This window comes from Narcine bancroftii, chromosome 5 (genome assembly GCF_036971445.1).
Source record: "Narcine bancroftii isolate sNarBan1 chromosome 5, sNarBan1.hap1, whole genome shotgun sequence".
NCBI classification, from domain to species: Eukaryota; Metazoa; Chordata; class Chondrichthyes; order Torpediniformes; family Narcinidae; genus Narcine; species Narcine bancroftii.
The window spans coordinates 32,509,458-32,535,194 of record NC_091473.1 but is presented as its reverse complement, the minus strand read 5'-3'; the positions used below and the strand labels follow the sequence as shown (position 1 = coordinate 32,535,194).

The following is a 25,737-nucleotide window of genomic DNA, read 5'->3' as shown; positions in this document are numbered from 1 at the left end:
CAATATGGGACAAAGACACTTTTTCCTCTATTTGCCTCTGTGCTCCATAGTTTTAAATTTGTAATCAAACAATTCACATACGATTAAAGTGCACATTCCTGATTTTATTCAACGTTATTTGTAAACATTTTGGTTTGACCATGTAGAAATTACAACGCTTTTTATACATAGTCCCCCGATTTCAGGGCACCATAATGTTTGGTACATTTGGCTTTACAGGTGTTTCTGAGTATTTGGGTATGTTTAATTGCTTCATTGGTGCAGGTATAAGAGAGCTAGGCTTGTTTGTAAGCTTTTGATCACTTTTGGAGTCTGTAGTTACAATTTTTCACCACGAGGACCAGAGTTCAGCAATGAAAATCAAAGAAGCCATTATGAGGCTGAAAATCAAGAATAAAATAGTAAGAGACTTTGCCCAAACCTTAAGATTACCAAAATCAACAGTATGGAGCATCATTAAGAAGAAAGAGCGTACTGGTGAGCTCAGCAACTGCAAAGGGACTGATGGGCCAAGGAAGACCTCCACTGCTGATGACAGATGAATCTTCATCATAAGGAAGAAAAATCCCCAAACACCTATCCACCAAATCAGAAACACTCTTCAGGAGGCAGGTGTGGGTATGTCAATTACTACCGTCTGCAGAAGACTTCATGAACAGAAATGCAGAGACTACACTGCAAGATGTAAACCACAAGTTAGCCACAGACAAGGGTCGGTGCCAAGGGGTGTTGTGACCCCCCTCATACGGACTGGCCGTCAGACCAGCCTCACTCCCTCCCGTGTCAGTAGCGTCTACGTTGACACATGCTAGTGACTCTCCACCCATGTCATTAGCATGTCAAGTGTCAGTAGTGTCTAGTGACACTTGACACAATACAAATAGCCCCCACATTGGAGGGGCGAATGACATTAAACACAGTAGTTAACAACACCGCCTCTGCCAGCAACCCCCCCCCCCTCAAAATCGCTAATGCCCCCCTCTAACATAGTTCTGGCACTGACCCTGATTACAGTTTGCCAAGAAGTATTTAAAATAGCCTTGTGGACAAGTGAGACCAAGATTAACCTGCATCAGAGTGATGACAAGGCCAAAGTGTGGAGGTGTAAAGGAACGGCACAAGATCCAAAGCAAACCACCTCATCTATGAAACACCACGGTGGGGACATTATGGCCTGGACATGTATGGCTGCCTGTAGTACAGGTGCATTTATCTTCATTGATGATGTGATGGCTGATAGAAGTAGCAAAATGAACTCTTAAGATGTATAGAAATATCTTACCTGCTCAAGTTCGAGCCAATATCTCCAAACTCATCCTACAGCAAGACAGTGATCCCAATCATACTGCTGAAGCAAAAGCTCCTAGAGCTAAAAACTGGAAATTCCTCAAATGGCCAAGTCTGATCTAAATCCAATTGAGCAGGCCTTCCATGTGCTGAAGAGAAAACTTACGCGGACAAGTCCACAAAACAAACACGAGCTGAAGATGGCTGCAGCAGAGGCCTGGCAGAGCATCACCAGAGAAGGTACTCAGCATCTGGTGATGACTATGAATCACAGACTTCAAGCAATCATTGCATGCCAGGGATATGTAACAAAGTATTAAGCATGACTACTTTAATATACATGACGTTGCTATGTCCCAAATATTATGGTACCTGTATGTATAAAATGTGCTGTAATTTCTACATGGTCAAACCAAAATGTACACAAATACTCTTGAATAAAATCTGAAACATGCTGTTTAATCACATGTGAATTGTTTGATTATAAATTTTAAAATTGTGGAGAACAAGGACAAATAAAGGAAAAAAAAGTGTCTGTCTCAAACATCATGGACAGTGCTGCAAATCAAATACTGGCATCGTAAAGTTCAGTAGATGCAAGATACAAAGACCTAGTGCACTATTGTTTAAAAGCAGCCACTTTCAACATCTTTTTTCCTGACTATGGTTCCTACCCCCCACCCCCACCGCCACTGGACTCTGCTCAAAGTTTATAGCCCCCTTTTCCTGTGAGGCAGGCAAGTTTTGGTTTCATCCATACTTTTCTCCTACTGATTACACACAAAAAAAATTGCTATACGAGATGAAAAGGTAACAAGGCTTTTACATAAATGTGCTCTGGCCCTGGAGGGGTGGGGGGAATGGCAGTGGACATAGGGCCTCCGTTGGGAATGGCTGGTACAAAAAAAACCAACTCTTTTTGGACATAATGCTCATTGCTGCAGGGATACCCTAGTGGAAAATCTTGTAACCAAAACATCTAGAAATAGTCTAAATGAAATACTTAGGAGAAAGCTCTGATCAGTTAGTTTCTCTTTACAAAGGTGTGTTCCCACTGAGTAATTCCAAGCCATGCAAACACTCAGCCATCAATGAGTGGTTGCTATAGCAACTATCCTCATGCAATTTGACCTTAATCATAACTGGTCCCAGCAAAGATAGAAGGAAGACAAATGTCGAACTAGGTCTGGGTCTAAAGTGGGAAGTTAAAAAAAAAAATCAACCTACCCACATATCTGGAAATAAATCCATTAGACTGGAATTTCTTTTTCAAGGAAGAATTCTGGAGCAGATGTCCACTCAATCATTTACTAATCAAACATGCATTAACCTTTAATATGAACGTATACTATTACACTATCTAGTTAATGGATTCTCACAATCTCAGTAATGTTCTTCAGATGGTATACCATTTGGTGATTAAAGGAAAATGAATTTTCATCAGCCAAGCCCAAATGTTATTTTATAAGCATGACAAGAGGATTACTGTATGTTTCAATCCAATATAAAGTGATAGTTTAGCTCAGGGATATCACTTGCTTGTATCATTAATTCTGAAGGCAGACATTCACAAGGTTTTGTTCACAGCCTTGCAAATAGTCCCCAAATAGGCGTGTTGCTCCAAATGAATTCTGTTTAATTTTCTTGGTCTAATCACTTGAACAAAGGTCAATAACTTGGCTGGTTGTGAGTAATGATTCATATAAAGTTTAGAATTAGTAGTATTTTGCTGTCAGAGTGACCTTTGAAATAAATGTAAACATTCTGCAACAGAATCTTCTGAGAACTGCTGACAAGGATAGTCATCCTGCCCATGAACTGCTTTTGACAGAAGGCTAACAACACCCATGACTAAGTCACAGCTGCTCCAAAGGGAGAGAGTTGGGGAAGTTTTCCAGAATTCAAGCAACTGGCAACCTCAAGCAACCAGCAAAAAAAGGGAGGAAAATAAATAATGAGAAAGACAAATGAAAATGTAAATACGTTTAAATATGCAAAAGCCAGTGTACTCTGAAGTAACACGTAAACCTTCAGTGAAGACGGGAGCAAATATTCAGCCAGCAGAGAGCCTTGCTCATGCTTTGCTTATAGCAGCTGTTTGAATGAAATGGAATTGCCCAGGATGAAGAGCTGGTTGATGCTGCTCGCTGGTTGGGGGGGACTCTCAGAGTGTCTCTTTATCCCTGGTTAATAAGGGTCTTACCTGATTAAAGAGAACTTTACATAATTAAGGACTACAACACTGATCGTTTTTTTTTTTCAAATTACTTTGCATTTTGCACTGTCTTTTGTCTTTTAAACTTTATTTTTAATGCTGGCATATTTGCTTGGCATTGCAAGAGTGTCAAGTAACTGGAAAATTCACTTGTCTACCAATCCCTGTAGGAGCTGGATATTATTTATATAAATATGCAAGAGAATGCAGATGCTGGAATCTTGAGGCAAAAATAATCTGCAAATGGAACTTAGTGGGTCGATCAACAGCAATAGGGACAAAGAACTGTTGATGTTTTGGATCGAGACCATGCATACTAGTTTTACAAATTGTAAATGACACTTGATACACTGTGGTACTTGTCCTTGCTGTTAGTTTAGTTTGAACAACCTATAATAAAGGGTGAAGGGATCGGAGCTGAAACATTGCCTGACCGCTTCAATCCATGGATGTTGCCCGACACACTGAGCCCTTTCCTATCAGCGCCAGGTTCCTCAGACCCCCTCCCCACCCACAAACATTGCGTGCACCATGATCCAGTGTTAATTAATGTATAGACTAGACTTCAGTGCAACCAGCCACAGATGCAAAGAAAGTACCTATTCCCCTCTGACGCCATGATTGCCCAACTCATTAATTCATTCCCTGCCTATTCCTGAAGGACATCATCCATCACAGTGCAGAGGTCAATTTGCACATTCCTCCTGAAACACACATCCTCAACAATACCTCCGTCAACTAACCTTACTTGCTGGACAAAACCAAAGGCTTCACCATCAGTGCACCTGGATTGCCCCCGCAACCTGTCCAAGTCACAGTTCTGGAAACTTCAGTTGAGTGTCTGAGATTGTCCAAGCTACAGATGTGCAATGCCTCTTGTGGGGGGGGGGAGTTGCCAGAAAAAATGTTGACTCAGGAGACAGTCACATCCCTTGGATAATGAGGCTGTTTTGACTTTGTTATTCATCACCAGCAAATAAGTGGTTGATGCTGAATTACACACTAAATACCAAGAGCTAAAACACAGGAAAATTTCCATGTTTAATCTCCAATGCAGGTAAAGTCCAGAGATGAAAATCCAACAATTGGCTGGACAAGTTGGGGAGGAAGCTGACAGGGCCTTCTCTCCTCTTTGCAAGGGGATTTGGGGCATTTGTGAACAGATAAGATGTAACGATTTGCAATTGGCTCTGTTGATGATTCAAACTTGTCCACAAAAGCAGCAGGGTGAATTGTTGAGAATAATTTCAGGACAAAATGGTAGAAAAACAACACAGACTGTTTGGGGACACATCATATTTGACCATGAATGACATCAGCATTTCAAGTCAGTGGAAACTCCTCCAGTATATACGGATTTCAAAATGAATACGAACCTTCTAATTGCTGCAGGAATGTAATAAATGAAGAAAGTACAGGACATAAGAGCTTAAAATAGATATCTGCTTTCCAAAGTTATATTTCTGCAGTTAAGGCTGGCAGACGACACATGGAGCACCCAACTGTTCAAATACTTCAAAATAGATTAAAGGATTAATTCAAATTTTTTTTTCTGCGTTAGGCTCCCTTTTGACATTCATCTGTAATCTGACCAGCAATACAAGGACATGGACTATTCATCCATATGAATGTCCCGAGCCCTATCCTGCAATCTCATCCCTTTGATTTCTTATGACAGTTGTGAAGACTGTCCATCTTTACTCTGTGACATTGATACACCATTGAGGTTTTCAAATGCACATCAGTACTGACAACACAATGGCATTGTAGTCCTTCAGTTTAGTTCCTTTAGAGACATTTCTGGGATCCCATATAATACTCTTCTTCCTTTGGCAATTCTAGCTTTGGTTTTTATCCTCAATGTGGCCTGGAGTTCATGAGGTTTCCTGCAGCAGGCTGGAACATCTCATCTTTTGTGATACATACCTTATCACAATGTTTGGAGAAAAATGGTCAACACTCTGCCCCAAGTTATGCTCAAATCTGACATTCACAGAGCAGTCAACAGCAAACAGATCACAAAGTTTACTTTGTTTTCATCTGTTGTCTCCTCAGTTTGAAAAGCTTGAGTGAAACACTAAAGTCTGCAGACATTGTAATTGTAGGAAAAATAGATGCCATGTTGAGGCATCTACTGAGGACAGAGTGTTCTGTCTCTGAAAGGGGAAGGTTGGAGTTGAAGACCAGGCAGGGGTTGTGGTCAATGGGGTGGAGGGTGTCAGGATGGGAGTTGGATGGGGTGGATATTACGAAGGTAAGACCTTTAATGAGGACAGTGCTTTCCGTCCCCGAGGGAAAAAGCTTGAGGCCGATGTCTGTCAGAACTGATGTCATGGTTACAAAAAGGAGAGCTGAGAATGTGGGAGAGTAGGAGAAAACAGAGGGCCTAGCATCACTCACCTTTATTCTATTGCTACAATATTGCAGCAATTTCCCAAGGGAAATGAATTTTGCTGTGATTTTCCTGGCCAACTGCATTAGTCTTTTTCAGTGAAAATCATATAGAGTTTGGTGACTCTCTGCATGGTATTTCATTGGAAGTTGACAAGCTTTAACCACTTTGTCCTGAAGCCAAGGTGGGAGCTCTTGTTCAGTGTGCAGTGCACAGTAATTCAGCAGATTCTGGCCAGGAGGGCTCTGGATTGCCTATCCAAGTGGATGATGCATGTCTCAGATTAGGGATACAAATTCTGGCTTCACCTCAGGCCCTTAAACATCCAGCTGAAAGACATTATTTCTTTCCATAAACCCAAAAATCCTTAACATTCCCCCACGATCATAAATAAAGCAGGTAGAGTTTGGACCGTCTTTGTGTAGGAACACAAATTTGTTGCATCACGAGTAGCATTATCTGGATCCCTCCCCTCGTGACAGCATCGGCAGTAACAGGCAGAATCAGTAGTCGAGAGAGGAAGATCAAGTCAGGGACAGATGGATTTCAGACATGGAATAACTTACACAACCACCTCCTGCTACTTAATGGCTCACCCCTAACCTTCCTTTCCTCTTTAATGTTCTCAAATAACTGGTGATCTGCAAGCTAATTCCCCACTGTTGAAGTTGTTTCAGTCAAGATCCTTCACAATCTTCCATTGCTCATTGTCTCAGCAAAATCACCAATAATATTCTACTCAGCTACGATAAGTTCCTCTTCATTCTCGATCTCTTTATGAGAACAAGTGCAGTTCCTTTACCATTACCTCCCCACTATGACAATGTTCTATCTTAGGTTCATTTCCTATCTGTTTCAATCTAAGTAATGCATCTACAAAAGTTCAGGATAGCTGTAGCAATGAATAGAGACCATTCAGCCCATCATGTCCATACCAGAGTAAAACAGCTAGTCTGGCTCCCCACCTTCTTCCCATCGTATTTCTGTTCCAATATCCAGCTGACCTTCAAACAATACAGTTGAATCTCCTCCTTTCATAAACCCACCAGTTATTCCAAAACCTAACCACTCACTCTGGTCAACAAAATACGCTTCTGCCACTTCACTTTCTTTGTCAGTCATCTGCCTACACCATAGTTTTAACCATCTCTACCAGATCTCTTTACAATCTCCACTGTTCCAAGGAGAACCATACAATGCCTTCGATATCTCCTTTTTTAAAAAAAAAAGCATAGAATGCTGTATGCATTTTAACAACTTTCTCAACTGCCCCACCACTTTTATGACCTATACACTTGCATCTCCAGATCTCTCTGTTCTTGCATATATTACCCTTTCAAAGTCCAAAGCCACAAATTCAACCACTTTTGCTCTGATCCTCTTTCCACAGATGCTGTTTAATCTCCACTAACATAACAAACACACCCATTTCAAAATCTTTCTGAGGTTGATCATTTTTGTTCAGAACATAGATCTGAACAAAATTCTCTCAAGTTCCATCTTTGTTCACTCTTATCACCACTGGAAGAGGAACTTATTGTAGCTGAGTAGATTTTGATGATACAATGAGCAATGACATTAAAAGTAGAACTATTTTCCCAAAAATTCCACCTTGTTGCCATTCTTCTAACGTACAGCCCTCTCAACACTTAGTATTTTGACTAGCATTGACTTTCCAACATTTACCGTGTTTTTTGATGCCTTGGAATGTTTGCTTTCCAAGTTCAGAATATAGTCAATTACTGTTTGCTGCAAATACAGAGTTTCCCTATTGAAATGCTAAAAATAAACTGTTGGATGAACTCAGCAGGCCACGAGGAGGCAAAAGGATGGACAATGTTTTGGGCCAAGATGTTGCTTCAGATTTCAGCATTACCACATTCTTGTGACTCCCAATTCAAAATACTGGCTTTTACTCATCAGCTATCTAATTTTGTACAATGTACTTATGTATATGTTAATAACCTCAATATCAATATCATTGCTCACCCTGCAGTTTAACAGACTACTTTTCTCTTCCCACAGATGCTGCCTGATCTGCTGAGCAATTCTACAGCATACATGTGAAAATTGAGTTTTTTTTTTGCACTACCAAAAGGTAGTAATTCTGCCTTGCCCGGAAGAAAAAAGAATCTCAAGGTTGTATGCAATGCTATGCATGTACTCTGAAAATAAATCTGAAATCTTATCTGAGATTGTTTTCCATTTTTTTGCTATCTATCAACTGCACCTTTTAAAAAAATAATTCTAATACTATATATAGATCAATTAAAAGTAATGGCATTCAGGATCAATTCAATTGATTGGTGAGAACAGAAGTTAATTCCTTTCGTCTTTGCGGGTTACATGCTCAGCTGGTTTTACAAGAGTCTATGCCCATTTATTTAATAATCAAAGATCATTATAAAATGCGCATCCATACAATGGTTCCTTTCTGTATTAAACATTGCCCTTCCTTTTAACCCCCACCCCCCTCCAAATGAGAGTTACCATTCATATTTACTAAAGAATCTTAGGAAAATGACCATGAAAAGCAAAATGCACTTTTAAATAATATTATTCTGTAACCAACTGTTTCAGATCAATACCATGCTCAGTATTCTGTCAAAACAGAATGAACTAGTTTAATGCAAGCTTAATTGTTAATACAATAATAAATTCTGCATATAAATATGCCTTCTAAATATTTCTTGTGGCTTCCATTTATTTAGAACAAATTAAATTCCTTCACTATTAATGTAAACTTTGTACAAAACAGTATATAATTGGCAATATGCAATTTGAAATCACTAAATTTTACCTCCAAATTTTTAGTTACAAAAAAAATGGGATTTTGAAATAATTCATTAGTTTGCTTATAGTGAAAGTTATGAGGCTGAGCTCACTTAAGCAGTTGGGGGTGGGGGGGGGTGGAAAGTGACGTGGAGGAGGAAATTTATTTGAGTTTTCAAAAACTGCTATACAATTAGGGAAAGAAAAACAAAATAATCAAAGATACATGACTGAGTGCATCTGTGTCTCTCTGGAAAATAACTAAGAAAAGACCAGGTGCTTTCCTTCAGGGAGGAAAATATCCATGGGGGAAGAGAGAAACTGTTGTTTCTGCCTTTAGTCAGTGTATCACAAGGCCGAGCATTGAATAATTTTCTCACAGGACAAACTGACTGGAGCTTGCTTGCTGTTCTTTTATTGACTAAGCTGCTGGAGATCCATATGATACTCTTGCTGTTCCAACATAGGATCTTGGCACGATGAATTAAGCTACATGGACCAAGGAGCAATTTCTGCAGCATCAATAGAGCTTTGTTTTTCTTATTCCATTTGTGCAGATTTTACACCATTAAATGAATTTTGGCACATATTGAAAATTTGCTCAACCTTAACATGTTCAGTGCATTCTCCTGCCCAGTCTTCAAACAACTTTTCTGTAAATATTGGGAAAAGTTCCAATCATTATTATACTCCCTATTAAAAATGCACAGCTTGATTTAAGTGCCTCTGATTTTCTAAAAAGCAAACTGTACCTAAGTGTTTGAGCAGGTTATTGCACCACTGACTTTTGTAAAATGCTTGCTAGTGTACTTAATCCTAATGAACAGGTGGGCTATTGGATTTAAACCAGTAAGTAAACCCAACAGGTGGGCATTCAGTTACATTTGCTCTCAAAATTTGCAATCAAATCATTCCAATGCAAATATGAAAACAGCAGATGACATTTCTTTTAGATGCCAAAACAATTTTAATACATCTGCACAAAGCACAAAAATATTAACCACGCAGTACCTCGCTAAATTACCTATCAACATGTGCCAGGTTTGTGTCGAGCTGTGTTACTTGTTAAATATTGCAGATCATTAACATGGTCACTTAAAAGTTAACTCAACCATGCATTTCTCCAGCATCCTCATTTTTTAATGCCACTGGGTAAAGATCAGAACTTGAAACACTTTAGATATCTTCTGCCCATCACAAACACCAACAGTCACTTTGGTTCAGAGCTCAATGGAAACCATCAATGGACCTGTACGCTACAAGATTCTTTTATCCACAGCATAACCATTTTGATGTTGCAAAGAAGCTAACATCAAGGTCACAGTGTTGCTAGTTACATGAAATATCACACGCAGGACACATACAGGATCTCTACGAGAGTTAATCTGCAGAGATTGCTCAGGATGCAAGTTTGTCATTCACAAAAATGGACAATGCAGGTAGATAGGATAGTGAAAAGGGCATTTGCATGCTTGCCTTCATAGCCAAGGCACTGAGCAGAAAAGTTTTGACATCACAATACAGTTATACAAAACATTGGCAAGGCCACCTTTGGAGTGTAATGTACAGTTGTCACCACACTGTAGCTATGATGTGGATTCTAGAAAGAGTGTTGAAGAGATTGACCAGGATGTTGCCTGGAATGGAGGGCTCCAGTAACAAGAAAAGATTGGATATGCTGGGAGCCAGTGGCAGATTAACTACCACCCGGGCCCAAGGCTGAGCTTTAGTAGGTTTTCCGCCCTCCCACCCGATATGTCCCCCTGCCCCATGACCCCCACCCTTCATTGAATAGAATAAAGTGAAATTGTTCATGGCATAATGCCCTCACATATTCTAAATTTATCTGCCGGGGAGGGGAAGAAAAACTTCATTAAAATCAAACAAAATTTTACCTTACAGAAGCCGTCTGCTAGCACCAAATAATTTGAAAAGTCTGATAACCTCAAAAGGATAAATAAAAATCAATTCTAAAATAAAAGTCTTGACACAAAATAACACAGGAGAAGGGAGAGGCTCTTCTAAAAAAGTAAACCTCCCATGAGCGACATTGCCTGAGCTGAGCTTTGCTGCAGGAGGCAGATCTGAGAATTGCACACAAACGTGAGCATTGATTGACAGGTAGCATTGGATCCAGTGGAGCCCGAATGGATAGATGGGACCGAGACCCCCCTGCTGATTGATAGGTGAACACGATACTTCTGCGAGCCATGATTGACGGGTGGACCCAGGACTAATGAGAGACCATATTGACACACGGTTACATTGGTGAACCAGTGGTTGTGACATGCCCTTTACCTTCCGGGCCCTTAGGCTTCAGCCTACTCAGCCTAATGGCCAATCTGCCACTGCTGGGAGCATGGAAGACTGAGAGTGACCTTGTAGAGAGAGGTTTGTAAAATTATGAGAAGCAGAGTTAGGATAGATAGAATAGTTTTCCTAAGTGAGGGGAGTCCAAAACTAGACAGCAAAGAGTTAAGCTGTGCGGAGAGAAATTTAAAGAAGATCTGAGGGGCAGGTTTTTCTCATAGACAATCATGATTGATATTGAACAAGCTGCTCTGGGTGGTGGTAGAGTTGCTTTAAAGGCATTTGATTGCCACTTAGATAGTAAAGGAGTAGTGGGATTTGGGCCTAATGTAGGCAAATGGTAATTAACACAGATAAGCATCACAATCTACCTTGATCTTATTGAATGATAAACCCCTTTTACACTTGCAAGTTGTCCCAGGAATTAATGGCCAATCAGCTTAAAAAGGATCGAGTGTGAAAGGAAAAATCTTCTCTACGCCGGCGTGAGATGATGTCATCTCATGCCAGGGATTGACGCCCTCGATCCCTAGTACAATCCACGGCATCTGCAGATGCTGGCGTTGCAATCAAGCAAATGCAGAATGGGCAATTACATTCTGGGATAGAAATGACCCAAGTTTTTGTGTGAGCCAGGAACGTGAAGGAAAAAAGATTAAAATGAATGTATAAACTTTGCCGTGGGAAAGTCTCAGGGGGAGAAAGAGAGAGGAAATAAATAGCAATAATGCAAAATTTTTAAACGGCGTGGGAAAGTTGGTAATGCTATAGCGCACAATTTATAAAGTGATGCTGGACCTGACTTCCCAGAACGCCATGCTGTGAAGAAATCCCCTCCATGAGTACTCTGTGCATACAGCCCTTTTTCTGTTGCACAGAATTCTGGGAGGGCAGGTCCACCATTGCTTTCCCCCCGACAGTATTTATATATTGTGTGCTGTTTAAAAATTGTCCGTTATTGCTATTTATTGCTACCACTTTCCCACGGTCCTTTATAAAAGTTTATATCAGTTTGCACAACAACAGGGGCTGAAGGGCTCATACTGCACTGTACATGAAGCTTAATTATGTTATATTTTGTTCAAATATAAGATCATAATTTTATCAGGATTTAGGGCAGGTTCACCATCACTCAATGCGTCATGATGTCACTGGTAGAAGGCAGAATAGTCCTAACCCTGGGCATGTTCAGAGTGGTCAAGCATGAACAGCAAAAACCCCATTCCTATCCCGGGACATTGAACAGCTAATTTAGTGGGATGCAAGTGTTAAAGGAGCTATAGATGGTCTCTTCTTACTCCTTTTTTTCGCGTTCTCACACAAGTCATCAGATGCAGTCTTGCTATCTTGCTCAATTAAACCAACCATATAACCACTTACAGCAAAGAACAGGCCAGTTCGGCCCTACTAGTCCATGCCGTAACAAATCCCCACCCTCCTAGTCCCACTGACCAGCACCCGGTCCATACCCCTCTAGTCCTCTCCTATCCATGTAACTATCCAGTCTTTCCTTAAATGTAACCAATGATCTTGCCTCGACCACGTCTGTCGGAAGCTCATTCTGCATCCCTACCACCCTTTGCGTAAAGAAATTTCCCCTCATGTTCCCCTTACAATTTTCCCCCTTCAATCTTAAACCATGCCCTCTAGTTTGAATCTCCCCCACTCTTAATTGAAAAAGCCTATCCACGTTTACTCTGTCTGTCCCTTTTAAAATCTTAAACACCTCTATCTAGTCCCCTCTCAATCTTCTATGCTCCAGAGAAAAAAGCCCCAGTCTGCACAACCTTTCCCTGTAACTCAAACCTTGAAACCCTGAATCTTAGCCTTACTTTTTAAAAAAAATAATAACCTAAAGAGAATGAAGAACTTTTTCTAACTACAATAATATTCTTTAATATTTTAATATTCATCAATAGACATTGGCCATCATTTCATTTATTTTGAAAGAAACATTTTCAATTTATGCTGGCTATTACATCTCAGGGGCAGGAAAGCTACTTAACCAGCAAAGGAAATAATTGTCTAAAAATTAGCATACGTAGAGAATGTTATCACACTGTTATTCCTGTTCACCATTTTCAAAATGAGGCCACTGCTATTCATGCAAATGTGACAAAATTCCCATGCAAGGTTAAAAAGCATGTCAAGCCATGTGTCTCGTTGCGTGGCACGGAGATTGAGGCCAAGGACAGCTTTCTTCTTCAGATAACACTGGGGTGTTAACATGCCCACCTGAACAATTGGAATTCACATGACAGAACTTCAAAGCTTCAAGCTGGCATTTGATCAGAAATTACACGCTTAAAATTTTGGTAGGATTTAAAACACACAATTTTATGTTAAATTACTAATTTATCTTTAAATTAAAATACACGCACAATGATTTGATGTGACACTGATGGCAGGTTTGCAATATTCCCTTTTTGACTGCACATTAGGAAGGAGGTAAGCACTGTTTTTCTGAAGGTGACAGGAGCCCAAGGTTAACAGGAGTTACTGATAATGGCAGTCAGGTGCAAGGGAAAATAGACCCTCATGAAAATGCCAAGTAAAAGTGCCTACTGTCATACACAAAGGAAGTGAAGTTTAGAACTGTTCCAAATTCACAAGTGGGGGGGGGGGGGGGGGTGGGGGTGAGAAAACTGGTGTGCAATATATCCCTTAACCTACATAAGTATTTTACATAGTTCTGACAAAAGCACATTTCAAACACTAACTTTTTTAAAATTTTACACCTAAATACCTCTACCTTGAGAAAGGTCATGGCCTTTTATATGGATAGTTAATTTGTAATTAGATGCAGTTCGGTTTCCATTCAAACTCAAATTACAGGAACCTAAATGACTCGGATGCTTCCTGAGAGTGAAAGAAACTGCTTACTGAACTGCAATATACACGACAAAACAATGCCAATATTTCAAAGCTGGTGACAGCTAAATAAACAGCAACTGTATATCAAAATATACAGATCATTGTAGAGCACAATACTACTCAGTTTTACAAAATATCAACAATCTCACAATACTCTGGTTATCTTTTGTTGGCTGAAAATTGTGTTTATTTTAATAAATTGGAAATGTTGAAAGGTATTCTATTATTACTCCAGCCTAAAATAGAATTCAAACTCCAGATGCAAGGGATATCTCACCTACATGTTGTTTTAAAACCAAGATCAGAGTATTCACTGAATACTTTAGCCACTTTCACTCAGGCATGTTGTCCTAGTAATTGCTGGCCAATCTTCCGGATAAGGGACCAGTGTGAAAGTTCTTTAATTGGCACATAGGCATCAAATCATGTCGGGGTGGATTGCCTAGGTAGGTAGTATCAACCCTGGGGTCGTCAAACACCTGTGTGCTGATTAGCCCAGTGTGAAAGGGACATGGAATTTCCAGGGATAAAGTAGTGACACATTGATGACATTTTTGCATGAATGCAGGAACATTTAAAAAAAGGTGCAAACTTTGTATTCAATTTACTAAATCCTGGTCAATGTTTTATCTTGTATTCAAACAAAACTAATCATGCATAATCATAATATAGTTAAGCATTATGTACAGCATAACATAAAACAATTTATAACGGACCGTTGGAATGAGGTAGCGGCAATAAAACACAGAACCTCACAATTTATAAAGACCGTGGGAAAGTCGGGGATGAAATGCAAGTATTGAGCGATGACGGACCTGCCCTCCCAGAATTCCACGTGACAGATAAAGGGCTGTATGCACGGAGCACTTGTAGCACTCATGGAGGGGGTTTCTCTGCCACAGAGAATTCTGGGAGGGCGGGGCCACCATCAGTTGATGCTTGTACTTCATCCCTGACATACCCAAGGTGTTTATAAATTGATAAAGGTTTATATAGGTCGGCACTACAACTGGGGTTGAAGGGCTCATACTGAACTGTACATAATGCTTAATTTTAACATAATTAGCCATGATTAATTTTGTTTAAATACAAGATCATAATTAGCAGATGCATCACTCAGACATTACTGTTTTTGTAAGTGGGCTTTTTTTTCTTATATATAATATTGTTCATTTTATTAACTCTTCACTCTTTATTGGGGGGGTAGACTAATTTTAAGTTAGGTTATTAATGTTGTGTAATAATCATTGCGGGGGGGTTAGTTTATTTAGTTTACTGATGTGGTACTGTAATTTTATTATCTTACTTTTATTCTTTTTAAATGCAATCCTTTATTTTATTCATGTTATAAAATCTTAAATAAAGTTTAAAAAAACTCAGACATCACTGGTGGAGGATAGGCACCCTTCTTCCCAGGGATGCCTGGTGGACAGTGTGAAAGGACGCAGAGAACCGGTTAACAGTGGTCCAGTGTGAATGGCCAAAAACCCTTCTTTAACTGGTGCATTGAACGGACAATTTACAGGTTAGCCAGTATGAAATGGGCTTTGCAGACTTACCTACATACGCCAAAAGTATACGATCTATTCACGCTTCAGTTTTGACTCAATTTCTAAACCCCAACACTAATGCAATTGTTTCTAAGAAGTCTCATTTCATTGTCTGGATCAATAATTTTCCCTGCCTAATTTTCAACAAAAAGCTAGTCTGTTCAAAGTGAAAATTTAATGTGGAGATTAAGACATTCAAAAGGCATTTGGAAGTTTCTTGGTAAAAAAGGAGTGACCCAATGTGGGCAAATGTGATAAGTGTATTAATGACTATAAGGGCTCATTTCTATGTTTATGATTCCATTATTTTTCCACAATATTGTACAAGAAAACATCATTCGACAATCCGACCCTTTCTTTCAGCTGATTTCTTGTTTACAACCAATGTCTATTTCACAGATTCTTTCTGGCTTTATCCTCAATCCAGAAGAAACTGCTTTCCATTCCCTCCCCCCCCCCCCCCACTATGTTTACAGACAAAAGTATAACACTTTATTCCTGCAGTCTCAAATGCTTCATTTTCCCCTGTTTTCAAAATCAAGAGGTGATGACTTTGTTTTTCATCTCATCCCTTAAACCTGGGTGATGTGCTACATTCTGTCTCTAACCTTCACAAAGGTTTCCAATTTGTAGTAATGATCTGAATTCAAGTACAGATCAACTTTAGCTTCATAAATTTTTCTACAAAGCATTTCAGGACTGTTTGGCAAGTAAAATAAATATACAATTTTTGGTAAATTATAAAACTCAAAATTTTCTTCTAAATTCTCAAACCATTTAATATTTATCTATTTTATTCAGATGACCTTTTCTTGACAGATTTGAAAAAAAAACAGAAATATGATCTCCCAAACATCTCAATAAACAAGTAAATGTTTTGCTTCTAAGCATAACCACCTCATTACAAGTCAAATGGGAAAAATATAGGTGACGCGAACAAAATACTCACAAAGAAATCTCCAGCTGCCTTCTGATGTTATCTAAAAATCTATATAATCACAGAAAGAGGCATCCAAGCCCACACTTAGGGCAATAAACTATACCCATGATTGGCAAGTCGGGTTCCTGGTTTGGTATCTAGCATCACAGGTTGGGAGGTCTGTGTCTAGAACAGCCACTTGGGCTATCCTGAGAGGGGAAGGTACAGTCAGGAAGTTTAAATACAAGGCCTGTCAGAGGACAGTGAGGCATCCTTAGGTCCTTTGCACCTGGAGAGGAGATATGTGTCACCCGGTTACACTGCAAGAAGAATCAATGTTGGTGTGAAGTGATACAACTATCTTCCCTCTTGTCTAATTGGGACTATTTCATGAAAAAAAAATCAGCCAGCACAATTTTTCAAATGGATCAATTACCAATGGCAATGATTTTCTGATTTGGCCAAGCTTTCATGATATTATTAGCAATAATAAATTGCATTTGTACAACACATTCAACTTGGTAAGACATCTCAAAGGGACTACACAGTAATACAAGTGAAACATGAAAGTCTGCAGATGCTGTGGTTGTAGTAAAAACACAGAAATGCTGAAGGAGCTCAGCAGGTTCAATTTCTGGGTTTTCCTCACAGTGAATCAAGAAGACTGAAATGGTATTAGGAAAGATGATCAAGAACTTTGTCAATCATTTTAAGGATCATACCAATTGCATGGAACCTTTTGATATTGAAAGTGTACATAAATTCAAGTCAATGTCGTGAGTTACCCATATGGATACTCCTGGAATGAAAAGTCCAATGTATTGTCATTGTATCATTATCCATGTTGGGCAGAGAGAAAGTCGTAATAAGTTTCAAATTGGATGTCTGCTGTTGATGGGAAAAATAAATCTGGTGCTTTGAAGAGAAACATAATGTGCATTCTCAATGAAGAACATATTCAACACCAAGACCATTAATGCAAGTACTAATCACAGCAAAGTAAGCGTGGGCAGCTGCTACAATCATACAGATTTGGAGGTTGGACTGTGTTTCTGTGATCATTCAAACCAGGATGGGATCACATTGGTTTCTGTTACTATTTAGTCTATTCCTCTTGGACGAGAACTCAAAAAACAGTAAAACTTATAAGAAACCCAGTTGCATTTGTCAAAATAGAACTCTTCAATTTTTCAATCATTATTTCCCAATGGATAGCATACATCCCACTTTTACTGTACTGAATAACACATTTTTCCTGGAATCAAAACTTCATTCTCAATTACATTCTGAAATGGAGAGCTGACTGAACCCCTGGAATCTTGTCTTGTGTGTTTCAATTAACTATACAGACGAAATTGAATGGAACCCCTTAATGAAGGAATTTACAAGTGAGATTCCTGGTTGTCAAGGCAACCAGCTCTTTACTTTTCACATCCAGAAGCCTAGACCTTGCTATTTTAATCTGAACAAACATTGTGAAAGCTGCCTAGTGTTACAGCAGTGATGGTAGATTTCCATAATTAAATTCATGCTGATCTTTTGATCTGGGAGCAAAGTAGTGAAACTGCACTATAGACCCCACACCTCACTAATCTCTTAAAGGGCTCCTAGAAAACTAGCAATACATTATATTACTGGGAAAGAACCACATTACTGCTTATGGCTACTGCTGTCCATGCAACTACATGGAGATAATTTGTGATAGGGACTCATCTTAATTGGAAATAGATTTAAGCCTTGCTTTTGGGCAATTATAAATAAATGCTGATTAAATCTCGAAAGCAATGGTTGCAACGTTAAAAGAAAACTATTACACAAGAGCATTTCCACACTTCGCTGATAATCACCAATTGACTTTACAATTTGATGTGAAGTGTGGGAAGCAATACCGAAAAGCTAAACGAAATGCCCTTCTAAATTTAATACTGCAGCCTTTCAATGTTCCTTTCACCACCAACTTAAATTTATGTCACAATTTTTATGCAGTAAAACACAAAAAATCTTCGACCTTGAGCTGAAAGTCAAGATTAAGAAAGGTATGTAAAAAGTTGGCCATAGAGATTTAAGGATTGCACAGGAGGCAATGAATGGGAAGCAGAATGTCAGAGGCAGGAAGTAGCAGTGTGGGGGATGAAGATGACTGACAGAGTTGAAGAGATGTGGGATTGAAGGACTGCACCAGATTACAGTAATTATCAGGGGCAAGGCAACAAAGATTAAAGGAAAGATGCAGGGTTAGTATTTCTTGAATGGTATTGTAATAAGTATCTGTGCAAAAAACATCAAACAGAAATAAAAATCAAGCACCTCTAGAACAATAAGCAACAGGCATCAAAACTTGCTCAAGACATTTGCTATCAGAGCCACCGGAGAGAGAAAGGATTAGGCAGAGAAACACAAGAACAGCAGATCCTGGAATCTTGAGAGAACAGAGACAAGCTGGAGGGACTCATTAGCCCCTTTCTCCCTGCCAACCCTCCTAGGAAACGGGAAAATTTGCAGGGCAAGTTGACCCTGGGAGGCTTTCACACGGCACCATTATTTGCAGGTAATTCTACAACTCTGGATTTTAAGGGGGGCGGGGCCATGGGGGGGGGCGGTCCTGCCTCCAGAGATAATGTCGCGAGTGACACAGTACGTACTCACTGGACTGGAAGTCACACAGAAGTCTAATTTCACAGTTAGTAATGGAGAACGGATTTGATTTTTGAATGTTGGGCCTGCAACTCTGGTCGTTTTATAAACCAGTGAAGTCTCGTCAGCTCAGTTATCAACAAGATAGCAAGTGTAAAAAGGGAAAGGGTTAGAGGATTGGGGCCAAGTCCCTCCCATTTAAATCTCAGTGTAGCATCTCGACTCAATGCATTAACTATTTCACTTCATGGATGCTGCCTGACCCATAGAGTCCCTCCAGTTTTTCTCTTTATTCAATGGTCAGACAGCGTGTGACCTTGAGTCACATAGGGCTTCAAGGGATTAAGCAGCATCTGGAAATGAAGCAGTATCAGTGTGACAGTGGAGGTGACTGGAAGTGCAACAGGTTTCAAGGAGGAGTGGAGGTGGTTGGAATAGACTCCATAAGAACTATTTAAAATCAGATCTCCTGAAAGTTGATAATGTGCAGCACATTCCTTTATAACCAGAACAAGGGAAGGTGGTTTCCTCGCTTACAAAAACAGGCCACAAATTTGCTCCAGTGTGAATAGTCATGCCATTTGCAAGCCACAAATGACATCGGGCTTCTGTGTGCAAGTGTCATCACGGCACAGGTTGCATATCCTTGGATGGCTAGTGCATTTGCATGGTTAAGGACTGGAGGACTGGGTTTTAACTACATAGAGGTGTACAAACCAGTTTCAATTAAAATTTGTTTGTGCATAAAACAGAATAGTAGTACAACTCAAAAGAATCTCTAACCCAAAATAGTTTTTTTTTTTGCATGGCAGGAAACTAGGATTTAAACTGCTTTGTGACCTTCCTGTTCCTGGGTGACAGAAATCCATGATGGGTACAAACCAGTGAACTGGATTCCAAGGGAATCCTTTTCAGAGAAACAAACATTACATCATGCAATGTTTTTACAACAGAAGCTGCATCATGTGCGTTTGACTGAAAAACAATAAACTGGAGAATGGGGCCCCTTTAAAATTCACTTTAAGACAAGGGAAGCTGTTCATTAACTGACAGCAAATTGCCACTGGACTATGCCTCTGCACAAAAATAGTTTATACTTGTAGGATAAAATAATTATTTTTACCTTTCGAGGTTTTACTTTGTCATGAAAATCGTATTGTCCAATTCCTTTGCAACCAATTCCAAGCCACCAAGGAATTCCTTGCTTATCCTAAGACATACAAATCCAAAAAGGTAAATGCTGAGTAATATGGTTCAAGGTGGTGTTACTGAGTGTTTTTCTCCTTTTATCAAAATCAATAACAAATTATGTTCACAGATATCCAACATAATAAGCAGATGCTTTCCCAGTATGGATGCACCTTTCAACTGTATCCCACAACCCCAGTGGTTGAGCTGGCATCAGTAAAGCCAATTATTCACCATCATTACACCACAAAATTGTGTGGCCCTTCCAGACTTCAATATGTGCAAATTAAATGTGGAAATCTTAATGTTATTGGTGATTCATTCTTTTCCTGAAATTTTTAATTTAGACCTACAGCACAGCAGCAGGCCCTTTCAGCCTGTACCACCTCAAATACCCCAAATTGACCTACAATCCTGGTACCTTTTTTTTTTAAATGGTGGGAGGAACCTGGAGCACCCAGAGGAAATCCATGCAGACACGGGGAGAATGCATGAACTCCTTACAGATTACACTAGATTTGAAACCAGGTTGCAGGTACTGTAACAGCAATGTGCTAACCGCTACACTAACTGTGCCCCCCTTTTACTCAGATCTTCAAGGTGCATTTTCTTCTTGGCACCTAGTCTCTACACAGCAAGTCATTAAATCACCTTAGCCTAAGTGACAACCTATAAACATATTTAGATTATAATAATGAAGCCTGTACAGTTAAACATAAAGCTTTAATTAATCCAAACCATGTCAAAACAAAAATTCAGATAGTACCTTCTGTATCAAAGGAATATCTTAATTAGGCTAAGTCAACAGTTTTTAATACTGAAAAAGATTTGTTCAAGCCAAATATGCATCAAATTTGGAATAAAATAAATCACCAGTGACTGAGTAAAAATAATTTGAGTTAGATTGTCTTTTAGATTTGATCACTGTGTGTTTGTTGATTGAGTAATATGTGCTCAAAAAGATGAGAGTATTGAGCCTACATTGTAAACCCATCCCATTAACATTAACAGAACTGAATGTTTTGAATATCATAGGAAAATGATTAATTGAACTGTGACTATAGATGATCATCTGTTATGTCTCAATGGGATTTAGAGAACCAAGCAGCCATTTTAGTAGAATTAGTCAATTTGAGTGTGAGAAATAAACATCTAAAAGGAGAAGTTACAGTGTGCAATTACTTCACCTACAATGCTCTTTCAGATTAAAATAGGGTATCCAACAATTCTTTCTTTAAAAGCCAGTAAAATGTCAAATATTTCACTTTTCTTGTGCATTTGACCTTCTGTTATTCAGAAAAAAAGTACCGCAATTTAGATTCATTTTCTCAATTACATCACTTTTTTTCCCCATAATTATTCCACCAGTTGAATTTTACATCCACTACAGCTTTGACATTAATTACCCTGCACTTGTGGCTGCTTGAGAGAGAGCAAACCTACATGCCAGACACTACTAAATGTTGGTGAAGAATGATAGCCAAATGGCAAAATCAACAGAAAAATACATTAGGCAATAACATTTCAAGGTTTAAGATTATGTTCTATTTTTATTTTACAATATTTAACAGACTGCATAATTTCCATTAAATCCTTGATTTTGGGTATTTCATCAAAAAGGATAAGAAACTGAAATGAGATGCAAGAACTAGTGGAAACCCTTTGAAGGATTATCAAATTTTATGTATGGCCCTTTTGATTATTTTTGAAAGATACAAATTATGTTGAATGGCGCTACTTCTAAAATATGATCCCAGCTTCAGTTCCTTGCCTACCTCACCGGCCATGATATCACCTTTCTTGGCTTACAGTTCCTTATCCTAAATAATGTTCAATTGTTATTGCATCAGCGTACACAGAAATAATGGATGTCTTATACAGTGGAATGAAGTAGGTATACACCGCAAAGCTGGTTACTCTCCCATATTACAATATGATCGTACTTTAATCATACTTTTTGGCTGTGAGTTGCATTGTGATATGATGAAATTGTAAAAGTCTATATTAATCCTTACTTTTCCAAAGGATGAAAGAACAATGCATTCTTAACACATTTTTTTGAATTATAATCTCCTTATAAAAGGCTTAATATTTCTTATCTATGAGTAAGTGATTAATTTAAGACATGCCTTGTTAGTTAAAATCAAGAACACCTGGGAGCAGGATCTCAACCTTTTACTCTCCAATGAGGTTTGGGGTACTGTTTTTAATTTTATTAACCCTACTTCCTTTTGTGCACAGCACTATTTGCTGCAATTTAAAGTGGTCCACGGAGTACATATGTCTAAAGTTAAATTGTCCCATTTTTATTCAGATATGAATCCTTTGTGCGACAAATGTAAAACAGATGATGATTCTTTAGTTTATATGTTCCGGACTTGCCCTAGCTTAGAAAAATTTTGGAGAGATGTTTTTCAAACACTACTGGTGATTTTAAATGTAAAATTGGAACCTTGCCCTTTATGGAATATCTCCAGAGGATGAGGTATTACTTACTTCCTTTCAGAGCCAAATTTTTATCTTTTACTTGGTTGTTAGCCAGATGTACAATTTTGATAAAATGGAAAGATAATACCCCACCTACACATGCACAGTGACTAAATGAAATTATGTCTCGGTTAAATAAAAAAAAATAGATATGCTATGAAAGATTCAAATATTAAATTCCAGAAGACATGGGGTTCATTTTGGACTACTATAATAATCTTAAGTTTTAGTGTTGTTCTGGAATTCTGGCACTGTGTTGTCCCTCTTCAAGAAGGTGTTAATTGATTCATACATGTTAATTTTCAACCTTACTTAGAGGAAGGGTTTTGAATTTTTTTCCTTTGTTTTTTTTAGTTGTTATGCTTTATTTTATTATTAAGAATGTGCTCTAGATTTTTAAATTATGATCATATTTGTAATTTTTTTCAAATTTTGTTGTACATTGTATAATTGTTTACACTTTAAATATTAATAAAAATATTTTAAAAAGAAAGAAAGGAATCAACCCTAATTTATGTCTTCGCAGAAAGAAGTGCAAAGGAGGGAAGGGGGAAAATGAATCAACTTTGGAGTAGTTGTTTCATGTGACTGGGGGACAAAAACTCCATGGTGGTGGAATGAGAAAAAGAAACCCACAGGATTCTCTCAGAATGCAAGCGGTAAGAAGAGTATTATTCAAAACAAAATAATTTCTTCTACTGTGTGCTAAAAGCATGCAATGTCAAACAAACATATTTAATAACTAACCTTTACTCCGTAATAATGAATACCATAAGTAGGAAGAGCTTCTACCACAGTCATATAACTGAAAAAAAAATGCCATTAAATTGAGAGCAAAATGTTTCACCCAAACATACATTTAGAATAAATTGACATCTTAATTGCAGTAATTAAGTTGGACAAAAATACAAATACCTTTATAGCCAAAAAAAGGTTTGCATTGGAATGTGAATTTCGATAATACATTTTCACTATCTGCCTAATCTTTTGCTTTTGGATTTAAATTAAAAACAGATGTGAGCACAATGGTAACAGTTTTTTCTCTCATTGCATGTGTAACATTTGTTCTTTAAAAAAAATACACTGACCAATATCTATGATCTTTTTTTGTCAGCAACAAGCAAAATGTTTTTGTTACTCAATGTTTAAGAAAAAAGTCACAAGCATAAAAATTATATTACTGGATTAGCAGCAAGGACTGCCTCACTCACTAGATTATAAACTTGGCTGCAATATTGTCCATTAATGATCCATTGAGCCATTATACTATTTGACAGGCAGCCATAAAGTACAATTCTATAAAGATTGTGGAGCTTCCCCTTGAGCCTCGAGTCAGGAGGACACAGAACTAGTAAGGTCGTCTGTACAACTTGTTTCAAAGGGATGGCAACTCAGCTTGATGAGTGAAAGTTGATAAATAATTGGCTTTGTGCAAGTCATGAGTTTCATTTGTTGTCGTCAAGCAATGAGAAACAATACCTTGAAATCACATTGGGAGTTGATCACCTTGCATGAATTTTGCCAGATAACTCACTGCAATTAGTAGCATGGAAAAAAAAGCCTGATGCTACAAAAATATTCTGACTAGTCAACTTTTCAGATTTGATTTGCCTTTTGCAACCACCATGTTGAATGATTTCATTATAATGCTGAAATGTTATCTGCATGCTTGAAAATCTGTAAATTACACGGAACAAGAAGTATAAGTTTTATGGATACTGAGTATTATGGGAAACAACAGGAAATCCCACTACATGCCTCCTGGAATCCCTCTGACTGTTGAGCCTGTTACCACAATTCCCCAGAGAAGTGAAGAATATTGAGCTTGATAACTGAACAATCTATGACAATGGTGAATGGACCCAGGGAATAATCCATATTTTGCACTCAACATTCAAATTATGTAAAAGCTACAGTAGAAAATGTAAACTCTCCTCATATCTTCAAATGCAAGAATTCATATTTGCCTAGAAGGTGCATTTGCAGATGACACAAAATTTGGTGGAGTTGTGGACAGTATTCAGTGGTACCAATGGACAGTATTTAGGGGTAACAGAGTACAATGATATATAGATCCGTTATAGATATGGGCAGAGAAGGAGCAGCTGGAATTTAATTGGAAACGTTTGAGCTGTTTGGTTCAGGAGGTCAAATACAAAGGGAAAGTAGATAATTAATGTCAGGACTCTTAGGAGCATTGATGTGAGGGTTCTGGAGGTCCAGGGCCTTGAAAATGGCCATGCAAATTAGTAGGGCAGTAAAGAAGATTCATAACATGCCTGCCTTCATTGGTTAGGGCATTGAGTATTAGAGTAAGGAAGTCACATTGGTTGGGCCACATTTGAATATTGTGTGCAATCCTGGGGGTTTGCTCCATTACAGCAAGGAGGAGGCAGCTTTGGAAAAGGTACTGAAGAGATTTACCATGACATTGTCTTGGTTAGATAGTGTGAGCTACGGGGACAGGTTGGATAAATTATGGATGTTTATTTTCTGGGGCATGAGGCTGCGGTGAGAGCTGATACAAATTATGAGAGGCTAGATTCCCTTTTATAGAGTGAAAAAATGCAACCGTAAAGGTGGAGCTTCTCCGACCTTACATTGCAGAACTTACCATCATAAATGCTCCGTGAACAGCTCCATGGCGCCAACTCCAATCCCTCTTGAACCTAGTGTCACAGGTGGAGCAGAGTGCTCTGCCACTCATCATAAATGTTCTGCAGCTTCAAGCGCTGGCTGGAGGTGGGCTAATGATGTCGCGATGACACCATCAACTTGTGACCCAGGAGCCATCACCAGGGCTCCCACAGTGATTGGTGCTAAGGTAAGGGGTCCCTCCTGCCACCTGGAAATGTCCTCTTCTCGTTCCCCCCCCCACCGCCCCTCACTCCTTCACCGTGGCCGTTGAGTCTGAGGACCAGGAGGGCAGCGAGGAGCCAGTGAGAGCTGGATCCCAGCGGGGGCAAGGAGATCAGAGCCCACGGAGCCACCAGGGCCAGAGGGCGAAGGGACCCGGGGGCTGAGCTCCACGGCCCGGGTGGAAGGAGAACAGATGCTGAGGAGTGGACATGGAGAAGCAGAACCAGGGAGTCTAATGGATGCAAGAGGG

At 39.0% G+C, this 25,737-nt stretch overlaps 1 protein-coding gene across 4 annotated transcripts in view; it reads right to left on the bottom strand.

Moving 5' to 3' along the window:
• frmd4bb (FERM domain containing 4Bb) overlaps positions 1-25,737 on the bottom strand; it is a 335,203-nt gene that overhangs the window by 45,989 nt on the left and 263,477 nt on the right. For all 4 annotated transcript variants that reach the window (XM_069937083.1, XM_069937082.1, XM_069937081.1 and 1 more), the window contains 2 exons: positions 23,376-23,433; positions 20,077-20,163 (listed from right to left, as the gene is read on the bottom strand). In XM_069937083.1, coding sequence (XP_069793184.1) covers positions 20,077-20,163; positions 23,376-23,433 — 145 coding nt within the window. The remainder of the gene's footprint in view (positions 1-20,076; positions 20,164-23,375; positions 23,434-25,737) is intronic.